The sequence below is a fragment of the Nuphar pumila genome, chromosome 9 (assembly GCF_984573655.1).
Source record: "Nuphar pumila chromosome 9, dmNupPumi1.hap1.1, whole genome shotgun sequence".
Classification (NCBI taxonomy): Eukaryota; Viridiplantae; Streptophyta; class Magnoliopsida; order Nymphaeales; family Nymphaeaceae; genus Nuphar; species Nuphar pumila.
Genome location: NC_143257.1, coordinates 118,766,035 through 118,787,741, shown reverse-complemented (window position 1 = coordinate 118,787,741; position 21,707 = coordinate 118,766,035). Strand labels below are relative to the sequence as shown.

At 38.0% G+C, this 21,707-nt stretch overlaps 1 protein-coding gene across 1 annotated transcript; it reads right to left on the bottom strand.

Annotated features, from left to right (window-relative positions):
* Positions 1-1,592: 1,592 nt before the first annotated feature.
* On the bottom strand, positions 1,593-10,697 carry LOC149829059 (uncharacterized). Its single transcript, XM_090017885.1, has 6 exons — positions 10,473-10,697; positions 7,563-7,594; positions 4,462-4,650; positions 3,749-3,799; positions 2,145-2,209; positions 1,593-2,061 (listed from the first exon to the last, which is right to left on the bottom strand). Exons 1-6 carry the CDS (start codon positions 10,526-10,528, stop codon positions 1,954-1,956), a joined length of 501 nt encoding a protein of 166 aa, XP_089874011.1. The 5' UTR covers positions 10,529-10,697; the 3' UTR covers positions 1,593-1,953.
* Positions 10,698-21,707: the final 11,010 nt, after the last annotated feature.

Here is a 21,707-nt window from a genome sequence, read left to right as displayed (position 1 = left end):
TGGTGGGGATTGTAAAAAAAAATCTCTTGGATTGAGACCATTTCTTCCAGGGAAACCATTCATGTCCCTCCATTCCATTGGGTTTGTTAGTGGAACACCTGGCTCAAGCCTGGAAAAACCAGACGAGGCTTGGGTGGGGCTTCATATTTCATTTTCATTTCAATTATCTAATCAACTTATCAACTTTGAAGTGAGCAAAAAGCCTTAAACAAAATTAGGTAACAAGGAACCTTGGGCCATCTTGCTGCCTAAACCTTCAGTTGCTTGCACCATTCTCAATTTGATGAGTCTCCAAATAAAATTATTAAATAAAAAATGAAGAGACTAACATATCCTAGAATGCATCGCTCACTTTAACCTTCGCAAAAATCACACATGCCGATCAGTGATATCAGTGTCATTGTCACAAAGAACATAGTTACAAATATTGTCGATATTTTGAAAATATCACCTGTTCTGAAATAATAATAAAAATATTTAGTGAGATAAAGGACACTTTTTTGGAGAGTTTTAATGATTCGTATTTTTTATTACACGTTACACATATTGGCAAAAATGGCAAGGTAATTACTCTGCATCTTTGCTGATCCAAGGCCTCACACAAGAGCACTATAGCTTGGTTTCACTAATACCAAATGATACACATCATATCCAATATAAGTAGTTCCGTAGACAAGGTTGGAGTAAGGACTGAGAAACTTGCCATAAGCCCATCTGAGCAACATGACTTTGACCGACTTTTGCTACCCAACCAAGTGGCAACAAAGGCTTGAGTTGGCCGAATCTGTGACTTTGTTATGCAGAGTCTCAAGGGCCCATTTGTTTCATCTCCAAGAAAGAGAAGAGTCGGACATGGGAAAGTGCATGGGTTTCTAAAAGCTCTCCCAGGTTAGCCTTCTTATGAAAGTTCTTTCATGTAGAGAGATATAAAAGGATTTTACATATAAGAAAGGAAGGTGGTGGAAAAAATTAGGACTCATGGTACTTTCCCCAATGATGTTTGAATGTTTATTTCACTAAAAGCTCATTTTTCCGTACAACTTTCATGAAGAATTTTACCATGAATGAAACAAACATCAAATCATCATGGTGGTAAAGTGCCATGAAGGCTGGAGGACCTGAAGAAACTCGTTCGATGTGCCTTGAACCTGGGTTTGGGCCCCGATTCAGCTCTCAAATGCACCCTCATATTCTCCACAAAGACAGATATCAAACTGCTAGATTAAGACAGAACGATAACCGGCCCTAGTTAAGGCAGCCTACACAGCTATACCCACCCCAAAATGTCTTTCATGACCTCGATCCAATATGTAACATGTGTATCCGCACAAACCTAAATTCAATCCAACATGTAGCATGCACGGGGGCACACACACACACACACAGGTTCAACCTTGAACTATCATGGATAAAGATAGTGAAAGCACTTAAAGACCCTCCTGGACTGACCGAGACCCAACTGATCATGCATCTGTTGGAAACATATAGAAACTTTAATGCCAAATTATGATACCCAATCAAGTTCAACATCTTGTGAAATGCCTAAACATGGTTATCAAAAAAATCATAATATAACAGGGATTAACAGAGTATGAGAAATTCACGTGGATGGTGTTTCAGATTTCCAAGAGCAGTGGCGATTAATTATACTGTTATCTGTTAAATACTGTGACTATGATATGGCAAAACAAGAAAATATACATCTTTATGGTACTACAACATTTGGTTCTGTTGTATCCATAGATATTGGCATATTTGCTGGCTCAGAAATCTATATGAGCAGGCTCTAGTCTCAAAATATTTTAGATAAACAGACACAGAATTGTCCTCTTGACAGAATACTACGTAATGCTCGGCCACAAGTGATTTATCAAAGAGAATTGGGCGTCAAATCCAATCCTCGAGGATCTTTTCTTGTGACTTCCATATCATAATGAATTCACTCTCAAGGGATCAATTTCGCCCTGAGTGTGGAACTTTGGGCTTCGAGAATTCTCCAGCATTGGCAGTTGGGGCATTTGCAGTTTGGATTGCATGTCGAAGTTCAGTTAAAAAATCCATCTGTAAATAGAAACATAATCATGGTTGGCATACACAAAGCACCCAAATAAAGAAAGTAGAGAAAGATGATGAAAGGAACAGACCTGATGAGGAAGCTTTACAGATCCCCATGCTGATCCACTAGAACCTGAGTATACAACTGGTTTTTCTGGAACAAAATGATGACCAAAATCAGCATACAGCTGGAAATGCTTGAAAGAGTACAAAGACGAGATATGGTTTGTGTATATACTGATATAGAACCATAAATCACATACTGGAACAGGGTTACTGCTTTGCATGTTCTTGTTTTCTTTAATGATTGGAAATTTTGATTAACCGGAACATCACCGCTTCATGTATTTGAGAGGACGAAACTGCTTATAAATTGTCTAAGAATCACATGTATTAGGGTGGCCAGAAACACAGCAAGTGAATATTATTAACTGGTTGAAATGTCAGTGATAGAGTTATTAATGTTAGAATTTTATTACACAAAGTAACTTGAATGTCACGAGCTCCTAAGAACTCAAGTAAACCAAAATTGGAGTTATAATAAAAAATTTAAAGAAATGCTATGAGATATACCTAGAAAAGAAACCACATCTATGAAGACTAAAGTAGATACACAAGCAAGACAAGAAAATGGCTGTGACAGAGCAATCGAGAACATTGGTTTTGGGAAAGAAATAAGGTGGACTGAATTCATTCTACACTTCGCAGCAGCCTTCGAACTTTCAACAACCGATACCTATCAAAAAGAGGGAAAAGGAACACCTTGTACTGTTCAACACGTATCATATCCTTTACAAAGTGACTGTTGCAAATGGAATGTGCAGCTGCACGTTTTGTTCACCGAGAGACCCATCCACACAGCATCAGCTAGCAACTTTATACACTTTCATCAATAGATGGATAACTGAAAGGACATCCCAAGGGTGTTCAAGCATTAAAAATTGCGGAAGAGAGAGAATATAACACCTAAAGGAAGCCAACCAAAAGGAGAATAGATATGTGATATAGATCCTAATGAGCAATAGATGAAGCAATATCTATCTATCAATCAGGTAGCGAAGCAGTTAGTTGACAATTCCAAAGGATCCCGCTATGAGAGGAAATGTACTGGTGAAGGATGTTACAAGAGTCGCAAGCTAGCAAGAGTCCTTAATAAAGATGAAAAGAGCACACTGGAAAGTTTATTGACTTCCGACGAGATATCCTCGGAAGAGAAACAAAATTTGAAGAGGAGTGAGATCAACAATGCACATTTGATGCTTCTGTTTAATACTTAAAGATTTATAGCAATAGTTGCAAATATCTTGCACACTAGTTCATTGTTTGGGACCAACATATTATGGAACAAGGCAGCTAATTCACATCCTTCTCCACATCATTGAAATTGATTAGAGCCTTTATTAAATAGACTAGTGCATGTACACTAAGTCTGTGAATATCAACTTTGAGCAAGTCGCCTCAATCAGAACAAGGTTATTCCAGTTTCCTGGTTAGAAGGGACTGAAACATCTATGCATTGACAGCAGCAATATACGGCACTTTCAGATGTTTCAAAAAGTAAATCTCACACACATCAAAGCACAAGCTCCTCCTAAAATTCCTTTTCCTGAAAACCTACAATATACCCCATAACTTCCATAACAAATTAGCAATAATGTAAGCTTTCAATAAAAAACACAGAAAGAACACATACCAGCTATTCCTATTGATGGATCATTGTAAGAGTCCATGGCTGCAGCCCAACCTGCATCCAGTAAACATTAAAAGAAGACAGGTTAAGATGTCTTAACAGATAATATGCGAGATAAACGAAACATTCAACGTGGATGTCAAATGGATTGGTTCTTAGTTTTGCAAATAGTCAAGCCTCTTTTCCCATAGATTTCTACCAGCTCAAACCCTTGACACTTGACAGAGTCACTAACCACTAATGCAAAGGCCAGCTGGTACCCTCAAGGTTTTTTTTTCTTTTTTGGATAAAAAGCTGGTATCCTTGACTTGCAAACCATAAACATATTTCCAAGATGTTCAAAATCTGCGGTCAAATGAGGATTAAGAAACATATTCCAAAGGGACCACTTATCAAGATAAACATATTTCCAAGATGTTGAAAATCTGCAGTCAAATGAGAGTGAGACAACATATTTCAAGGGGGCATTTATCAAATACTATTTCATATTTTTTGTACCAAGAAGCAATTCAATTAGTTGACAAATGTGGATGCACATAGTAACCTTCTTCCACATTTACAAAGCAAGGCATGGAAGTTGGTAGACAAAAGTAATTCACTTGCACATCTGAAAGCTTTATGATATCAATGAAAAGTCCTGTTCTGCTAACAGGCAAGGATATAGATTTTCCAATTAATAACAAAACAATCTTAAATAAATGAACACATGAACGTACGCTCAATCATTAGTTGTACAGCCTCACTGCTGCTACATCCATCAATGACAATTAACCCTGGATTTGAACTCTCGCTTTGATGATTGCTGCTACCAGCATCTCCATGATTGGCAGCAGAGATGTTTCTTAAAGTAGATGAGCCTTTTTCTCCATCATTGCCCTGGGAGCTGTTTATTCTATCCAATCGATCTGTCAACATTGGAAAAGAAAAGAAATCCGATGGGGTGAGAAGTCAGTCATGAGAAAACATGCAAGTGCAATTTCAAGCCATCAGCAGGAAAATTCTACACAAGGATAGTCTGTATGCAAGTGCCCTGCTGTTTCTAAGGAAGTGTGTCTACCGTGCTCACATGATGAGGCAAATACACAAATATACCCTTGGCATGCTGTCTACTGGGATAAGAAAAATAAACACAAGCAATTCAGTATCAAAAGATTGAGAGTATGAGACATGTCAAACATGGCAACAGATGCATAGCAGCGTAGGACATAGCAACCTAATGGAAAAATATTCAATCAAGAGTTAACGCACACCTATTTATATACAACTGCCACTGAACTGGCATGAGTAACAACCACATCTCTTAAATAAATTCATGGAGGCAACTTAAAGGTATAGCACAGATTTAGATAGTCAAGTTTAAAATTGTAAAGTGTATACCAATACAAACAAGTTAACTAATTAAAAAATTCTAAATAAATGTATCGAGCACAAGCAGATAGTCACTACCATAAATTAGAAACTTTTATCTAGGGCTGAGCTACAAGCTGAGCCCCTTGTGAGAGGCTCAATCTTAGCTCAACATTTCAAGTCAAGCTCGAGCTTCAGTGCAGGCTCATAAGAGCTCAACAAATTCAGTATGGTTTTTTTAAGAAATGAACATACATATGTTACCACTTTATTGTACACTTTTGATAAGGTTATTTTTTGTGTATTGTGGTCCATGCCTAGATTTTATAAAAGAGGTAATAGGTGGAATTTCTTCTTTAGTTTAAATTATACTTGAGCTACAAGCATCATCATCATCATCATGCCTTATCCCAACTACTTGAGCTATACATACATACATACATATATATATATATAGAGAGAGAGAGAGAGAGGTGAACCTACTTCCTGATCAAGTCAGTTGGATCTGATGTGACCAAACAGCTGTGATAATTCAGAGAAAAAAAAGTATTTTATTTAATATATTAGTCATGACACATGAAGAGGCCTTTTTTGTACTTTGATTTCTTTTTCAGCGACTCTTGTTACCTTCTTTATTTTAATAAAAATATGTTTATTTTGTTCAAGAAAACATAATGATACATTGAGAGAGAGAGAGTTACAAAAGTTTGAAACCCTTCATCGTTTAGTAACTCATATTAAATGCAACACACCGTTTTCGGAATTGTCACATGTGTTGGATCAAATAAGATCCAAGGGACTTGATTAGGGAGTAGGCATGCTCAGTATATATATATATATATATATATATATATATATATATGTGTGTGTGTGTGTGTGTGTGTGTGTGTGTGTGTGCGTCAGTCAAGCTGAAGCAAGTCACAGCCAGGCCCCAGGCTACGCATGACTCATCGTGTCAGTATTTTCTAAAACTACTTCAGAAAGCCTTGTTTACTAAGCAAACTTACAAATGTAGACACTGTTAGATGGTAGGATGAGACTAGGACCAAAGAAAAGAAAATGAGATAAAAGTTATAGGTGATAAAAGGAGCCTCCTTTACCTACAATCTATAATTAGAATGCATCCATAGGAAGCCTTCTACTTCAGACACAATAAGAACAGTTTTGTAACCTAATCATATCTAGAAACTTCAGTAGACCCAATAAAAAAATGTACCACAGACATTCAATTTGCTCCAGCCATCAAAGTTTTCCTTTTCCTCACTGTCACCGATATAGCCGGTATATCGAAAATATTGTGATATTATCAGCTATTTCAAGGTAGCCAATAATATAAGGAATATATCACGATATTTTCAAAATATCTCCAGAAGACAAAATATCATGATATTATCGTGATATTTTTGGGAAAAATCTTTTTTTATTTTAAGTTTGCATATCTTTTTTTTGTTTCTTTATATTTGTGAAAAAAATAATGCAAAACTTATTATTTTCTTAGCTTTTTTGTTGTTATTTATATTTTTCCAATTTTTAAAATTCCCGACATTTATCAACTTTTGAAGAACTCTCCGAGAAATTACCTTTAACGATACAGGTGACTATGATTTTCTTATGGTTCTTGTCAAGGAAAAGAATGCTTAACACCACCTGTTGTTTATGAAAAGAGTGTTAACCTTGTCTTTCACCAAAGGTTACATCATTCCATCATATGTTTTGTAGAGAAATGGCCAAGTAAACAATAGAAAGTTCAATCTAGTTGTCACAAGTTTTCAAGGAAACAACATCACATATTAAAATCACATGTAGATGCTGGAATGCTCAAATAATCAGAGAGACAACCTACAAGTTAGAACATGGGAATTAAATTACCGCATGTCAACAAAAGCCACAGCAAGAGAAAATCAAATGTGAAGCTAAACTAAAATAAAAACTAAATCTACAAGAATGGACTTCTCTTTAAATAAAACAAAAGAGCAGATTTTCAAGAAAATTATATGGAATATTCAAATGGAAAGAAAGGGAAAGAGAGGAAGAAAGAAGGCATGTGAATTTTATTTCTACATGAAAATTGAAAAGAGAAAATAATGAAGTGATGAAGGAACAAATAAAGTATCTCAGAATAGGTTTGGAATAGAAAAAATAAGCACAACTACAAACAATTGAAGGGACAAGGTGGAAGCAGATAATAAGGCTAAGAATATTGAGGATGAAAAAAAGAGGTACAAATTTGAATTATTTGTTCATCCAAATCTAAAGCTATATATCCATAACCTCCATACATGTAAATGATGCAAGAAAATATGATTGTGTATCATTGTAAGGTCAAGATTTGAATTAAAAACTCCTCAAATTTGACACCAGTTCACCTAAAAAGTAAGAGATTGACCATTAGGCAAGCTCCAACCAGCATCAAGTAAAGAGAATAAAGTATGACTACAAGCTAATCGGAGAAAATAACAGAGTAACTGACCTCCAGATTTACGCCTATTGAGGAGACGATTCCTACAACAATAACATGTCAAAAGATTAGAAGAATGTCTATAAAGCATGATTTGCAAATATGAGATACTAGATGAACCAGAAATAAACACATCTACAACATGCAGATAGAACATAATTTGATAAGGCATGTAAACCTGAAATGCTGCAAACCTCCAACACTTAATACAATTGATGATTTAAACTGGTTGAAAACATAACATAAGTAGCTATTATGATGATTTTAGTGAAATTTTGAACGTTATGTGCACCAGGTTTTCTTAGTGTAAACAAATTTGACCAAATCTAGTAAAAGTCATGTCATATAGACATGGAAAGAAGAATTGAATACAACATAGACACACTTTGGGCAACATGATGGTTTGGAAACAATAGGATGTAGGGATGCAGCCGTGTGTGAGAGAGAGTGATTTTCATTAATCAAAAATTAGCATCTTACACGACAAAGCACTGACAATTAAACATCACATTAAAAGTGCAAATCCTTGAACAACAATTCAAAGACATGATAATTAATAGACATTAAACAACAATTCGAAGTTGAAAACTGCATAATTAATGACATTTTGAAAAGGAAAAAAACAACAATAACAAAAAGGATCAAAATCATGATAAAAACATAGATGAAGTAAAAACATGTTTACCAACTATTGTCAACATAAGTTTGACCATATCAATGTCAGGCTGCATACAGTGCATGTGCTGGTGTTGTACAATAGGTGAAGTGCCCATGTGACATAGAATAAGAGATATTCTTGAAACGTAAATCCAAATATGACATGTGCATGACAGCCTACCATCCAAAACAACCATGTAGAAGAGGAGGAAAGATAAAGCAGCTTTATTTGGTCAGAAAATGAAGCCTTTACAATGGTTTGATTCAGTGATTATTATGAGTTAATGCAGTGTGGTATGTACACCAACGTATGAGCCTTTCATGTATATTATAGTTAGTTTTGGACCTTTTGGGTCTTTATAATTAAATTCCTGTAACGGGGTAGAGTTGTGGAGGTAGCTATATCAGTTGAGCAGTCTGCAAAAACTGCTCCAAAGGGTGTGAGCTGCTATTCTTAGTTTTAATGGTCATTCCAGTATTCTTTTCTTTATGAGGTCCATTCTCTTGAAGCAACAGGTTATATTGTTAATCTCCTTTGGACTTATTGCCCGAAACATAAGATCTCTAAGGACAAGGTACACTGAAAAATGAGGAAATGAATTTCTTGCTTAGTGTTCCATAACTACCCTGACAAGCACATAATTGGTGAGTCACCCAGGCTTAGAGTGCTGAGTATATTCTTGCTCTATATGGAACTATAGATAAAAGTTTTTTTAATCTTTTCTCTTCTTTCTTCTTTTGGCTAGCCAATGCATTCATATTTGTGAAATGCAGGAATCAATGCGTGCAAAATACCATCAACAAGGGGGCATTTGAATCCCTTGGAGATCAGTGGATGAGAGAGCCGTTGATCTCTGGTCTGACACTCTCCCACTGAGCAAGAGATCAGTGGATCTCTCATCCAATCCCTTTATATGAGACAGTTAAAGTCCATGATATAAAATCTGGCACTTAAATGCGCCCAGACCTTGGTGTGGGACCCACACCACATCAGCGTGCCCCACTCCAGCTCAGATCCCCCGATCTGAGGTCTGAGGCATTCAAACACACCTTAAAGGCTTTGATATGATGTCAAATTACACCATAGCTATAAGAGTAAGAAGCACGTGCGAAAAGCAATATGCAAATGGAGAAGCTAGAAGTGATTTATTTTTTCGAAAAAGGGAAAATAACAGTGTTCAAGAAATGGCTTAATGAATGAAACATGAAGCACTTAGGAAGCAGAAAGGGAAGTGAGTAAGAAGCGACAAAGAAGGAGAGGAGGAAGTGGCATAAAAAGTAGATAAAACCTGTGCTTTTAATTAAGCACGTCACTAACTATGATGAAAGGATGATGTCGAATCGGCCTCTTTCCGCATCACATACACAGTTCGCAGATTTGACATAGTCAACAGCTTTATTTCAAGATCACCATTGATATCATCACTTTTAAGTTTTTCTACCAGAAAATAATTATTATATATGCAGGTTTTATAACCAAAACATAACTTTTCAAAAAGTATAACTCTTCCAACATGAAAAGTGCATTTCTGACATGAAGAAAGATGAATTTTTTACAAGAAAAAACAAGTTTTCCATTCTATTGAAGTGAACTTCTCCTAAAGCTTCGAAGCAAGAAAAAAACATGTGGTTTCACGCTTCCACTGCAAGCTTCCAAATAACTATAATCTACGCTATTGTGTTCCACGAGCAGCTTCTAAGGGGAAGCATGGCATCACAGAAAGCAATCAATCCTTGAAAATTAACAATAGAAATCGATATTTCATGTTAAATTCCCCGTGAAATTCCATGGTTTGGACTTGTCGAAATAAACAGACTAATACCAACCAAACTAGTTAGCTTCCAATGCTACCAAATTCCAAATATCCACTTTCACAATATTCAACAACTTACCCATCTAAAGACGATAGAACACATAAAAATTGGGATCACCAGCGTTCGCATGAAGGGAGAGGCAAGATTAAAAGGCACTAAAACATCCACTTATCATTTAGATCCAACAGGAATAAATAATCCAAAATTCTACTTGTAACCCACTAAAAACAGCCCCCAACCTTCTCAATCTTTCACTTCCAAGTCCCTAAAACTACGATTTTTGCTAGAAACAAAAATTCTAACAGACACCCACAAAAGCAAAAGGATCGGTAAGAGAACAAGGTCCGCCTTCAGATTTAAATCCATGAATTCAACACCCCAATTTTACAGAGGACAGAAATAAATGAAAGAAAGAAAAAATCTGAGAGAGAATATGAAGATTGGTGGCACCTGGGAGGAGGGGTGTATCGCTTGATGGAGGGATCGGAGGCAGGATTCTCAAGCATTGTCCCCCAAACAGAACTAGAGACGGACACAGGTGTCCTTTGACACCCCCAAACACGATGGGAACGATAAATCCCACCAACGATTTGAAGGGCCAAACCTTCCCCTCGCCCTTCTTACTCAACCAGTCTGTTCTAGCCAACTCCCTCCCTCCTATTACCCCCGCACCCTTTTTCTCCTACCTTTTTTTCTTTTCCTCGTTCTTTGGGCTTGCGCAGAATGTCATTTTCCCATGCTTTTTCTTTCTCAATTATTTTTCCCATGGGCACGTCATCCTATTACCTGACACCTCAACGCTGAGGGCCAGTTTGTTTCACGGTAAACGGCCCTTTCACTTTTGGTTGCTCGTTTAAAGATTGCCCCCCATGTGATTCTGAATCTCAGGCAAATTAGAAATTCACTCATTTGCTGATAGCACTGGAATTTTTTTTTTTTGATATTTACACGGAAAAACCATCCTTAAGATCAGAGACTTAACCACACGACCTCATGTGATTATGAATCATTGTTAAAGGACCCACCAAAAGTGCCGTGCAGTTTTTTTGAGTTATAAATAATAAAAAAAATAGTTAACAAAAAGTGATATTTCATTTTAAAAAATATAACATTTCCACCATGACAGTAGCATGATAAAAAACATTTATTTGTTGTGGTTTTTATATTCGGAATCACATAAAATGCAGCGCTGCTGCATCATGCAGCCACCCATCTTGGCATTTCTCAATATGGGTGTGGTCTCCATCTCGAGAAATGTTGAGATGGGTGGCTGTCAGTGGCTATCAGCGGCACTGCATACACATCGTTGTTGCATAAAAAATGCCCTCTATATTATTTATATTTTTATCTAACTTTTCTATCAAGACTTACTCAAGTCAATCGGGTCCTTGGCTCCTTGAGACTATTATAATTTGAACTCGAGTTGTGTGTCTTCCAAGTTTTGTTCCTTGAGACTATTGTAATCTGTAGTTATCCAATTTCGTCCTTGTAATTTTTGGTCATTAGACTCATTCCTAAAATTGTAATCGATATTTTGCTGAATCCAACAGATGAAGCTTGCTATGTTGATGAGCATGGTCATCAACCACATAACTCTACTATATGTATCTGACATTAACATACTTTATGCCATCTAAAATGGGTCTAGAGACTAAAACCTACATTTGCAGCTACTCCAAGTTAAGAACATTTCCCTATAAATCATAATCTCTTATGTGAGTGAACTTCACCTACCTATCGTTATGGGATATTGGTGTCTATCTGAAATTTATTGTAATGCTTGGACATGTTTAAATAGATGTCAACAAAGCATTCTTGTTCTAGGGCATGGTCTCTTTTAAATTGGATTAAGATTTATGTATGAAAAACTGGCTTTCTGTTTTACCTTTAGTGGCTCCTAGGGATGATTAGAGCAGATTGAATATGGACTGCATGACTCCTAATCCAAGTTCAAATTTTGTTCAATAGTTTCTTGCACATGGTTTTCAATAAGGGCTGCTGATATAGGTTGAATCTAAATCCAAGATATATATATATGTGTGTGTGTGTGAAAATACAAAACCTACTAAATGAAACATGATAATGGATTTTCATGAATTTCTAGTGTTTTTTTGAAATTTTGACTGCATATATGTGACCTATATGCGTGTTTTTATAGAAATCATTTCTTGAAATATTTGATTCCAATGCAGGGATAGGTTTTTATAAGGTTTCAAAAATCAACAACCTATAATTTTAATAAATTTTAGAGGCTCCAAATAACATTTTTCTTCGTCCAAAATGCATGATGGAAGTATTGATTTCCAATAAATCAATCGTGTTGAACACATCTATGGGTTGGAATTTTGAAAAAAATACCCAAAATTCACTATATGTTTTATTTAGTAGGTTTTGTATTTTCTAGGTTTATCTCTCTCTCTCTCTCTCTCTCTCTCTCTCTCTCTCTCTCTCTCTCTCTCTCTCTCTCTCTCTCTCTCTCTCTCTCTCTCTCTCTCTCTCTCTATCTATCTATCTATATATATATATATATATATATATATATATATATATATATGTGTGTGTGTGTTGAAAACCAGTATCTTCGAACGGGTTTTCATCAAACTCAATTTGGACACACGGTTGTGCACTGCGAATCAAAAAAATTTAAAGTTTGGACCTCTAGTGTAACGACCCCAACTCATACCCTTTGAAAATGCATTTTTTTTTTTTGTAAAACCATTGTGGAAACATTACCAGAGACCGGGGGCCTTTAGAGTTTTACTCCTCATTGGATAACCAACCAACCACAAAGGATCTTACATTTATCATTCACACCATAGCAAATCAAAATTTTATTAATTAAGAAATAGTAGTCGTGAGACAATTACATAAAAAGAATCAGAGTGTAATAATAAGTAAATATAAAGAAAATAAAAGAAAAGTAAAGCCGAGTACAAGTACCTCTAATGAAGCAAATAAGCATAAAGAATACAGATAAAAATTCATGCAATAACTTAGATGTATATAATTATGACAAAATCATTATTCAATTAATCATTCATGCAATAAAAAACAATTGTTAAGCATGAGAGAACATTTAATAAATAATAGAGATCACAAATTTAGCAATACAGTCATTTAACATGCATTAGAGAACAACATCATGCATTCACCAATATTTAAAAGTTAAGAGAACAGGTAAATATGCATGATCTAATGCACAACAAGAATATGCATGGCTTCAGTGCAATGCATAAGTAAATTATTATCTTTTATTGAAATTTTATTTTCATATGCATGTCCCTATTAAATGCACATAATTTAAGTTTCTCCTTTTAATTACAGTTGCTCGCGGATACACCAAACAGGTAAAATCTTCGAGGTCAAGTTCGGTTCCCAAGATAACCTAGCACACAAGTTATATTTTATTATTGGGTTTTAAACTTAGCCCTCGACCAAAACAGCCTTCGAAATAGTAGACATTTAAATCTAATGTCGGGGACAGCAGGAACATCCAAATCTACAAGTGTCACTATCTTGGTATACAAAAACAATAAATATGTCTACACACCACCCCAGGCAAAGTGGCAAACTCTCTCTAAAATTGTGTCTAGGAGAAGAACCTCAATATTGGGTTCAAGGGCACAACAACGCACGCGAAGTTTTAGTATCCTCATAGTTTTCCTAAAACCACAACGTCCAAGATTCTCACACTGTAAAAGGGACATCAAGGAGATGTAGATTACATTGTTCTTTAATTCTTTTTATTTTGATATTAATTGCAATTCAACATGCAAGATTTGTAATATAGGCTCGCAATTTGACATGCGAAGTTCTTCACAGGACTACAGTCCGTGGCAACACGAAACAGTGCCATAGAACAATATTATCACATTTGATTTTTTCAAAGCATAGAACAACTAAACAAAGAGCACCACATGCTCAAGGCTCCCACAGCCCAGGATGATTCATTTGATCATCGATGCATTCATATCAAAAAATCACAGATAACATGCCACTATGCATTACTTTTGAATCTTTCTCGATGCTTATTCATGTATGCAAATGTTAGAGGTATGCATAAAACAATGATATACATATGCAGGAGCGAGAATTCACATCTTCATATTAGATGCATGCTTCCATTCAATTCGCATAATCATGTCAGATGCATATAGGGGTGGCAATAGTGTCGGGTTGGCGGGTCAGCATACCTCAACCCGAACCCGACCCGTTTATTAAACGGGTCGGCTGTGGCAAACACAAACTCGACCCGTTTAATAAATGGGTAATTTGACACGACCCGCCAACCCATTTAATAAATGGGTTGGGTCGGGTAAACAGGTTCTCAGGTTCGCGAGTCAGGTTGGCGGGTTGACCCGCCCGACTAACCCGTTTATTAAACGGGTCAGTCGGGTTGGCGGGTTGGCATACCCCCAACCCGAACCCGACCCGTTTAATAAACGGGTTAGGCGAGTCGACCCGTTTATTAAATGGGTTGGCTTAATATAAGATCTACGATTCTAATTTTGATATATATTGTGTAATTATATGGAATCGATGAATTTTTATGCATTGACCATTCTACGTTGATTACGGTTATGAAGAGAACAGAATGAGTTGTTGGAGTCAAATTAGCATTTTAAGGTGTTGAATAAGCATTCTTTAAAGAAGTACCCTATATGCGATATTGGATTTGGATCCGGGGCTACTAGGAGATCCAAAACCCTGGGACGACCCTACAGTGGACGTCCATGTCCTTGGTTGACCAGCTGGTCAAGGGCTGACCAGCTGGATGGTATTTTCGAAATAGTCTTGCATGGCTTTAAAGAATAGGCCTTCATTGGCCATGTGTCTTTCCAACACCCTCATGATGAAGCCTAGGCTCCATCATGAGGGGTGCCATTTTCAAAAGAGAGCCATGGGGTGGCGCCCCATGGCAAATTTGTAACTTTTTTTCTAAGGCTTTTGAATCCTTTCAATCCATTGGGCACGATGGGTGGCAGCCAGGGGCGCCCTCTTGTAAAACTTCAAACTTTTAAGGGCATTTAGAGATGGCATTTTCGAGATTTTTGCAAAGCCTTTTAGAAGGCTTGACATGCATTGGTTGTTGGAGGGCGTGGAGCTCCCCAACCCTCCATCTTGGAAGGATTTAATCCCAGCCGTCCACCTCTAAGCCTACTTCTATAAAACCTTTACAAAAAAAATCGGGTCCCTCTTATTTTGGCCTATTTTCCTTTCTCTTTCTCTCTCTCTCCTCTTAAGCTTCCTCACTCCAGCCGTGTGTTTCCTCTTGGCGTGAAGAGCTGCAGCACCTTCTTCACTAGCTAAGGTGAAGAATCACCCTTCTTGTGTACAATTTCGCGTGAAAAGGAAGCCGGTGGGGCTTTGCATCTTTGCATGCAAGTCCATACGGTGGATTAGCTCCAAGATTCGTAGTTGCTATCTTGATTCACCATGGATTTACATTATCATTTTGTAGCATACATTTACAGTCTTGTTTAGCTCTTCTTTTTTTATTTCATTTCAGTTTTTATCACTCTCTATGCTTGTTGTGGTCTTCCCTCTCAAAAGAAAAGAAAAGAGGTTGTTAAGTTTCTTTTGTTTCCTTCTCGCTGGGTTCATAGCTATAGCATTTATCTTTGGATTGTGCGGGATTGAGCTGGGCTTGTCCAGCCCACCACCACCACCACCCCCCCTCCCCGTTCCGATTGACGTGATCTCGGATTTGTCGGAACGCAGGTTGGTGCATTTCGGCCACCAACATTCTTTCTTGGATGGTTGTTTCAGTGGTGTTGAGCTCAATCTAGTCTCCATGCGTTGGGACTGGTATTGCAGCAGTGATCTGGGCTTGGGTCACAACGTGACCAGCCCTGTTTGAGCATGGAATCCTGGATCTTTCTTTTAACAGCAAGGTAAGGTTTGCTTGGCTTTATTATTCTTTATTTTTGACATTTTGGCTGCTCGGCCATCTTTCTTTTTAGCCCTTACTCATGCTGATGGAAAGAGCATCCGACTTGGTCCAGTGAACCAGATCTCTTGACCATCCAGTTCTCTCCCTAACCGAAGTTGGACGCCATGCGGGTAGTCCGCGCGCCCAGCATAAGCCTCAGTGAGTTATCTTCTTCTTTTTTTATGTTGGAGGTAAGTGTGGTAGCATCACGTTCCTTTTCTTCCTTTTTGTCTTGGACCGTTGTCGGTCTGAACCATGGGTTTAGACCAGCACTACAGTCTGTCTTGTTTCGGTTAAGTGCAGGTCTAAACCAAGGTTTAGACCTGATGGATTGTCAGCCTGGGCGTGGCACAAGGTGCCAGCCGTCCAACCCCCTTTCGTGGGAGCCGGATGGAGCCTAGTGGTGCCGAGCACTCAGGCCCTTTCATTCGGCTATTTTGGGATGCAAGTAGGTCCGAACTGAATGGTTCAGACCTGTGCATGTATGGGGAACCAGGCTGGCAACGGGTGCCAGCCATGGTTCTGTTTTGGACAGGTCGTGTGCCAGCCGCATGGTGCTGGGCACCAGGGTCCCTCGAGCTGATCCCCTTCGGGTCCGGGTCTGAACCAGAGAGAGTTGGGTTCATACCCACTGCTGGCCAACCACAACCCGGTTTCATAGACCAGACCGACTGGGCCCAGTTTTTGGGCTCAACCCGCAGGCTTAGCTACGATTGTCTTTGTCGGGGCTGGAAACAGCCCAACCAAACCCTTGACAGGTAGGGTCCGGTTCCTGAGTCGGTCCAGACCTTGAAGGTAGGTCCGACAGTCTAGTCCGTAGGACCAGACCACCCTTAGCTAGAGCTTGTTGGCACGAGTGTGGGTGGACTTTCGTTTCACCACACTCGCGGCCCCGCTACACCATCATTTATGGCTGATAGTAGGTTACCCTATCAACACTAGCTCGCACCCATTTCGAGTCGAACCCGAGTAGGTTCAAACCAGCCTTTGTATTGCCCTGTACCCTCTTCGCACTTCGGTTAAGTTCGGCATGAGTGCATGCCTTGGGATGCACCGAGTTCGAGTAAGCTTTTCATATATATATATATATATATATATATATATATATATATATATATATATGTGTGTGTGTGTGTAAATGGGATTGTATATATATATATATATATATATATATATATATATATATATATGTATACACGTATACCTATGGGTATGTGCATCGCCAAGTATGTTTGAAAGGGTTGATAGATATAGGTACACACGAATATATGTAAGGGTATTAAAACTTATGACTCTCGTGTCCCGTTCAAGCATTTTCTCAGATGATTCCTTACTCCGAGCTCAGTATGAATTCCATAGCATTGTCCTACGTTCGTTTTGGACAAACGGTTTGTTTAGGGTCCGCGGGCGCAGCACCGCGAACCGTGGTAATGCCAATGTTATTCCCATTAGATGGGTTAAGTTAGAAATCACCTTCGACATGTAAGTGTGTCGTACTGCGTAAGGAAAACCCTTACACCTTGATTTTTGGTGCAATTACTTAGTTAAGTATACAGGCGAACACTATTGCAAATCCACATACTTGAAAACTACGTTGAATTACAAGCATTGTTTCATTGTCTTTGTTTCGGGTCCGCAGGCGCGGCACCCCACACCGTGGGATTAGCAAATATTGTTCCCATAAGTCGGGTATATCCCAAATTTTTTGCCATAAACATGTAAGTGTGTCAACCACGTATGAAAGCATAGTGACTGCAATATTCACACTGAAGTATGCAAGTTAATCATTTCATATTATGCAACTGCCTCTGTTGTTTATGCTTGTGCAAAAGATAGAAACATACACTTCGCACTTGGCACATCCTGACACTGTTACTGAGTAGTGCGTACCTTGAAAAGGTACATGGCTCGAGGCATTAGTAAGAGCATCATGTGCACTTACTACAAGAAAGAAAAGAATGAAGATAGGGTATGAACAATGAAATGACTTGTTATGGGCTCAGTTGAAATCCTTGGGTAATGACCCTTGCTTAAATAGATGGACTCTTGTGTGATATACCCTAAACAGAAATAAATCAATAAGGTATTTCGACTGCTTTCACGAGCAGTGTGCTCCGTTGGTCGTGTGAGGCTAAGCACGTGGATGGGCAGGCCAAGTCCTCGTTTTGCGTACCCTGCGGGGACCACGAGGCAAATTCCTCGTGAGAGGTGTGTTGAACATGAGCCTTAAGAAAGATAAACCTGCTTCGCCCCATTCACAAAATGGTTCACCTCGGGAGAGGGTGGATGGTACAACCCTGAGTGACTTGTCGTTACTACGACACGTGTTTGACAGAAGCTGTAGCGCCCTTTGGCCTCCAGTCACTCAGAGTCAGGGAGGTCGAGGTTGCCTTTTTAGGACCTCACTATTGCAGTAGTATGGATTGCAATCCTTGCCTATGCGAGTGTTTTCTCCTAGCCGTGTGCTGCTCGCATAAGGTCGACTCGGTCTGTAGCTTCCCCGGTTACCACACTAGAATCTAAATAACAGACGCCGGGTGCATGTCTCACAGAATGCGAGGTTCCTTCGCGTACCCGAAGGGGTAATCAGAAGAACTTAAGAACTAACCAAACAGCTGACTTAAAGTAGTTGTTGCTTTACTTGTGTTGTAGACTTACTTTAGTTGTTACAGTCATTTCAGTTTGATACCTTAGTTACTTGCTGCTCAGTTCGCTTATACTTCAGTTTGTTGCTTCAGCTACTTGTTTTCCTGTTGACTAGTACTTGTCACTTCACACTTACCAGACACAGGCACTTACACTTGTCAGCTTGTTTCCTGCTTTCCTGTGTACTTGATATATATATACACATTGTTTGTGGTTGTTTCTTCACCACCTTGAAAAAGGATTGACCCCGTTTTATGGGGATGTAGGTGACGAACAGGCTTAGTGCGGATGCAATGATACATGATGGAGGCTCTGAGGACCCACACACTTGACTTGCAGATCTTGTACCTGGTGGTTTTTGGGTTTTTGGCTGTTGTGGGGATGTATCCCCTATTTTGTACCTTTTGTACTTATAAGTTGTAAACTCCTTAAAACTGTTGGGGTGTTTCCCCTTTTTACTTCATAGTTATACTTTTGGTTGCACTTAGCTGTGGCGGTCGCCCAGACTTGCGGCTTTGTTGTTTTCCCACGTTTGCTTCCGCTAGTTTCCTACTTAAACCTTTCAAAAGGAAAAAAAAAATCCATAGAAATCCCAAGTTTTTCCAAGGTCGGGGTTTGGGGCGTCACACTTAAGCCCAACCCGAACCCGCCTAAGAGGCGGGTTGGCGGGTCATGTCAGGTTTTGCCACCCCTAGATGCATACCCTAATTCATATGTTCATGTCACATGCATGCTTTCGTGCAACGCCCACTTTAATCAAACATGTGAACATTCAAGTAATGGTGCATGTGCAAAATACCTTAATTTAGCGAATGCAAACACATAGGATGCAGCCTTGCAATATTCTGTTGACATAGCATAACATAACAAGTACAGGGAAGTGAAACACAACGTTCTTTTACGTGCATGGGGCTAAGTATGACACGCATATCAAATCTGAAATTTTATTCACATAACTGAACAGGTTCACGTCATGTGTGCACTTGAACAAGACTTGTAATACGTAACATGGTACATTTAAAATCCCATAGCATAGGTATGAATCTCTATGTAATCTCCGATCTCAGGTATATACATGCAAATAGTTTTCAAATCCTTGTGTGTGTATATATATATATATATATATCAGGGCAGGGCAGGGCACGGTCTAGCCTAACAGTCAGCACGCAGTCCCAGCTTGACATTCTTTATAGAGCCCCCCTTTTTTTCTGAAAAGCAAGCTGGGTTTTGCCTAAACCCCCACTAGTTATTATTCAATGGTGCCACTGGGTTCTGAACTTGCAATGTCCCACCACAAGGAGTTGTGCACTGATTGCTCCTAACAACATGCGAAATCCTGCTAGTATAGCATTTTTTTAAAGGTTTACCTTAATTTCTACATGTAATAGGATCATTCACGTATATTTACTTAAACATAATTCACACCAGTCATCTACGTACATCTTACAGAAATAGGTTTCACGATCACATGAAGAATTGGTAGGCGATGCCTGATTAAACATACAAACTCTTAATTTTTCATTGATAAAGTTCTCATGACAAGAGGGTGTAAATATATGTATATTCTTTCCACTCACCGAACTGTGAGACATCACCAAAACTGGTAATGAATGGGTCTAATTCATACTAATGGATTATGATATACAGACCCATGTATCTCGTGCATGGTCTGTTCCAGGTGTGTTGTACATGACCAGATTTATACCGGTACATACACTTACGATCAATCATATTTATGCATACATAAGGCTCTTATGCATCTACGTGTAATGTGAACATATGCCAAAACAGAATGTGTGTTTCAAAACAACAACAGTGTGCACAAAAAATTTCTCTATCTACATGCATACAAGGTCATTTAACTTGAGTTTATATGCATCCCTACTATCCATAGCAAGGATCCTCCATAGGAGGACGTAATATCATGGTGCAAGCATATAATAACTGTTTTTTTTTTACCATGAAATGTATTTTGTTTAGCATAAAAGAGAAATATATACCTGATTTTATTCCTTTTTCCATAGATCTCCATGGAGGTGCTGCATGGAATTCAATCTACATTACATTTCTCACTTGATTTCAAGATAGAGAACCCGTACCTTTGCGTGAATAAAAAAAAAAAAGAAAAATAATGGTAAAAGAGGGGCTGAATGGTTGGAGAATAAGGTCTTCCTTCTTTTTCCTCCTTCCTCTCTTTTCTCTCCTCCCCTCTCTCTCTCTCTCTCCTCTTTCTTTCTCTTTCCCCTTCTTTTTTCTTTTTCTTTTTTTTTTTATAAAAAGTGAGGGAGAGGGGGTGACGTCCCCCCCCCCCTCCAGCCCTTTTGTTGGAGAAGGAGAGTTTCTAAAAAGTGAAACTCCCTTCTCATGCTTTTCAATTTTTTTAAAAGATTCCTCTTGTTGACTTTTCTTCAACAATTTTCAATTCTTTTAAAACTTCTTCTTAATACTTCTTAAACCTTCTTAGGTAAGCAGAAAGACTCCTTTAAAAAGTCCTACTCGGCCCTAAAGTGAAATTCAGAATTAATATAATTTAATTAATTAATTATGAAATATTAATTAATTAAAAATTATCTAAATACTTCTAAAATAGCTAAATTAACCCAAAAAGCTTCTTAACCTTATTAAACCTTAAATTAAAGCTTTTCATTGAATTTAAAACCAGAAAAAATTTGTTGGGCTTAGATTTGGATCTAGATCCAGATCTAAAATCTAAACCCATACCAAAAACAAAAATGGATCAAGATCTGGATGAAATCTAGATTAAAAATAGGTCTTAAATAAGATTCAAATCCATAATAATTCAGATCATATGCATCAGTTCCAATCCGATCCAACTCTGGATCCAACCTAATCCAACTCTGAATCCATTTCAACAAACTGCTCAATTTTTGAAAAAACACGATTTTCGAGTCAACTGTAGCCTGAATTTAGAAAAACAAAATATCATTGTGCTCAGAATTATGAGACGCTTCTAACGACATATTAAACAAATATCAAATTCTAAATTTCATTGGAAAATAACCTGAATTTCACTTAAATTTTGCTTGAATTTAAAAGTCACAAATAAAATTCTTTATATCGCTTCGATTGGCTTGTTGCGACCTTGT

Excerpts from the sequence above, each read along its gene's own strand:
- LOC149829059 (XM_090017885.1), bottom strand. The coding sequence starts at position 10,528 with ATGCTTGAGAATCCTGCCTCCGATCCCTCCATCAAGCGATACACCCCT. Across the intron at positions 2,210-3,748 it reads TCCATCAATAGGAATAGCTG|AAAAACCAGTTGTATACTCA; the intron begins GTATGTGTTCTT and ends ATTTTGTTCCAG. Across the intron at positions 2,062-2,144 it reads CTGTAAAGCTTCCTCATCAG|ATGGATTTTTTAACTGAACT; the intron begins GTCTGTTCCTTT and ends TTCTATTTACAG.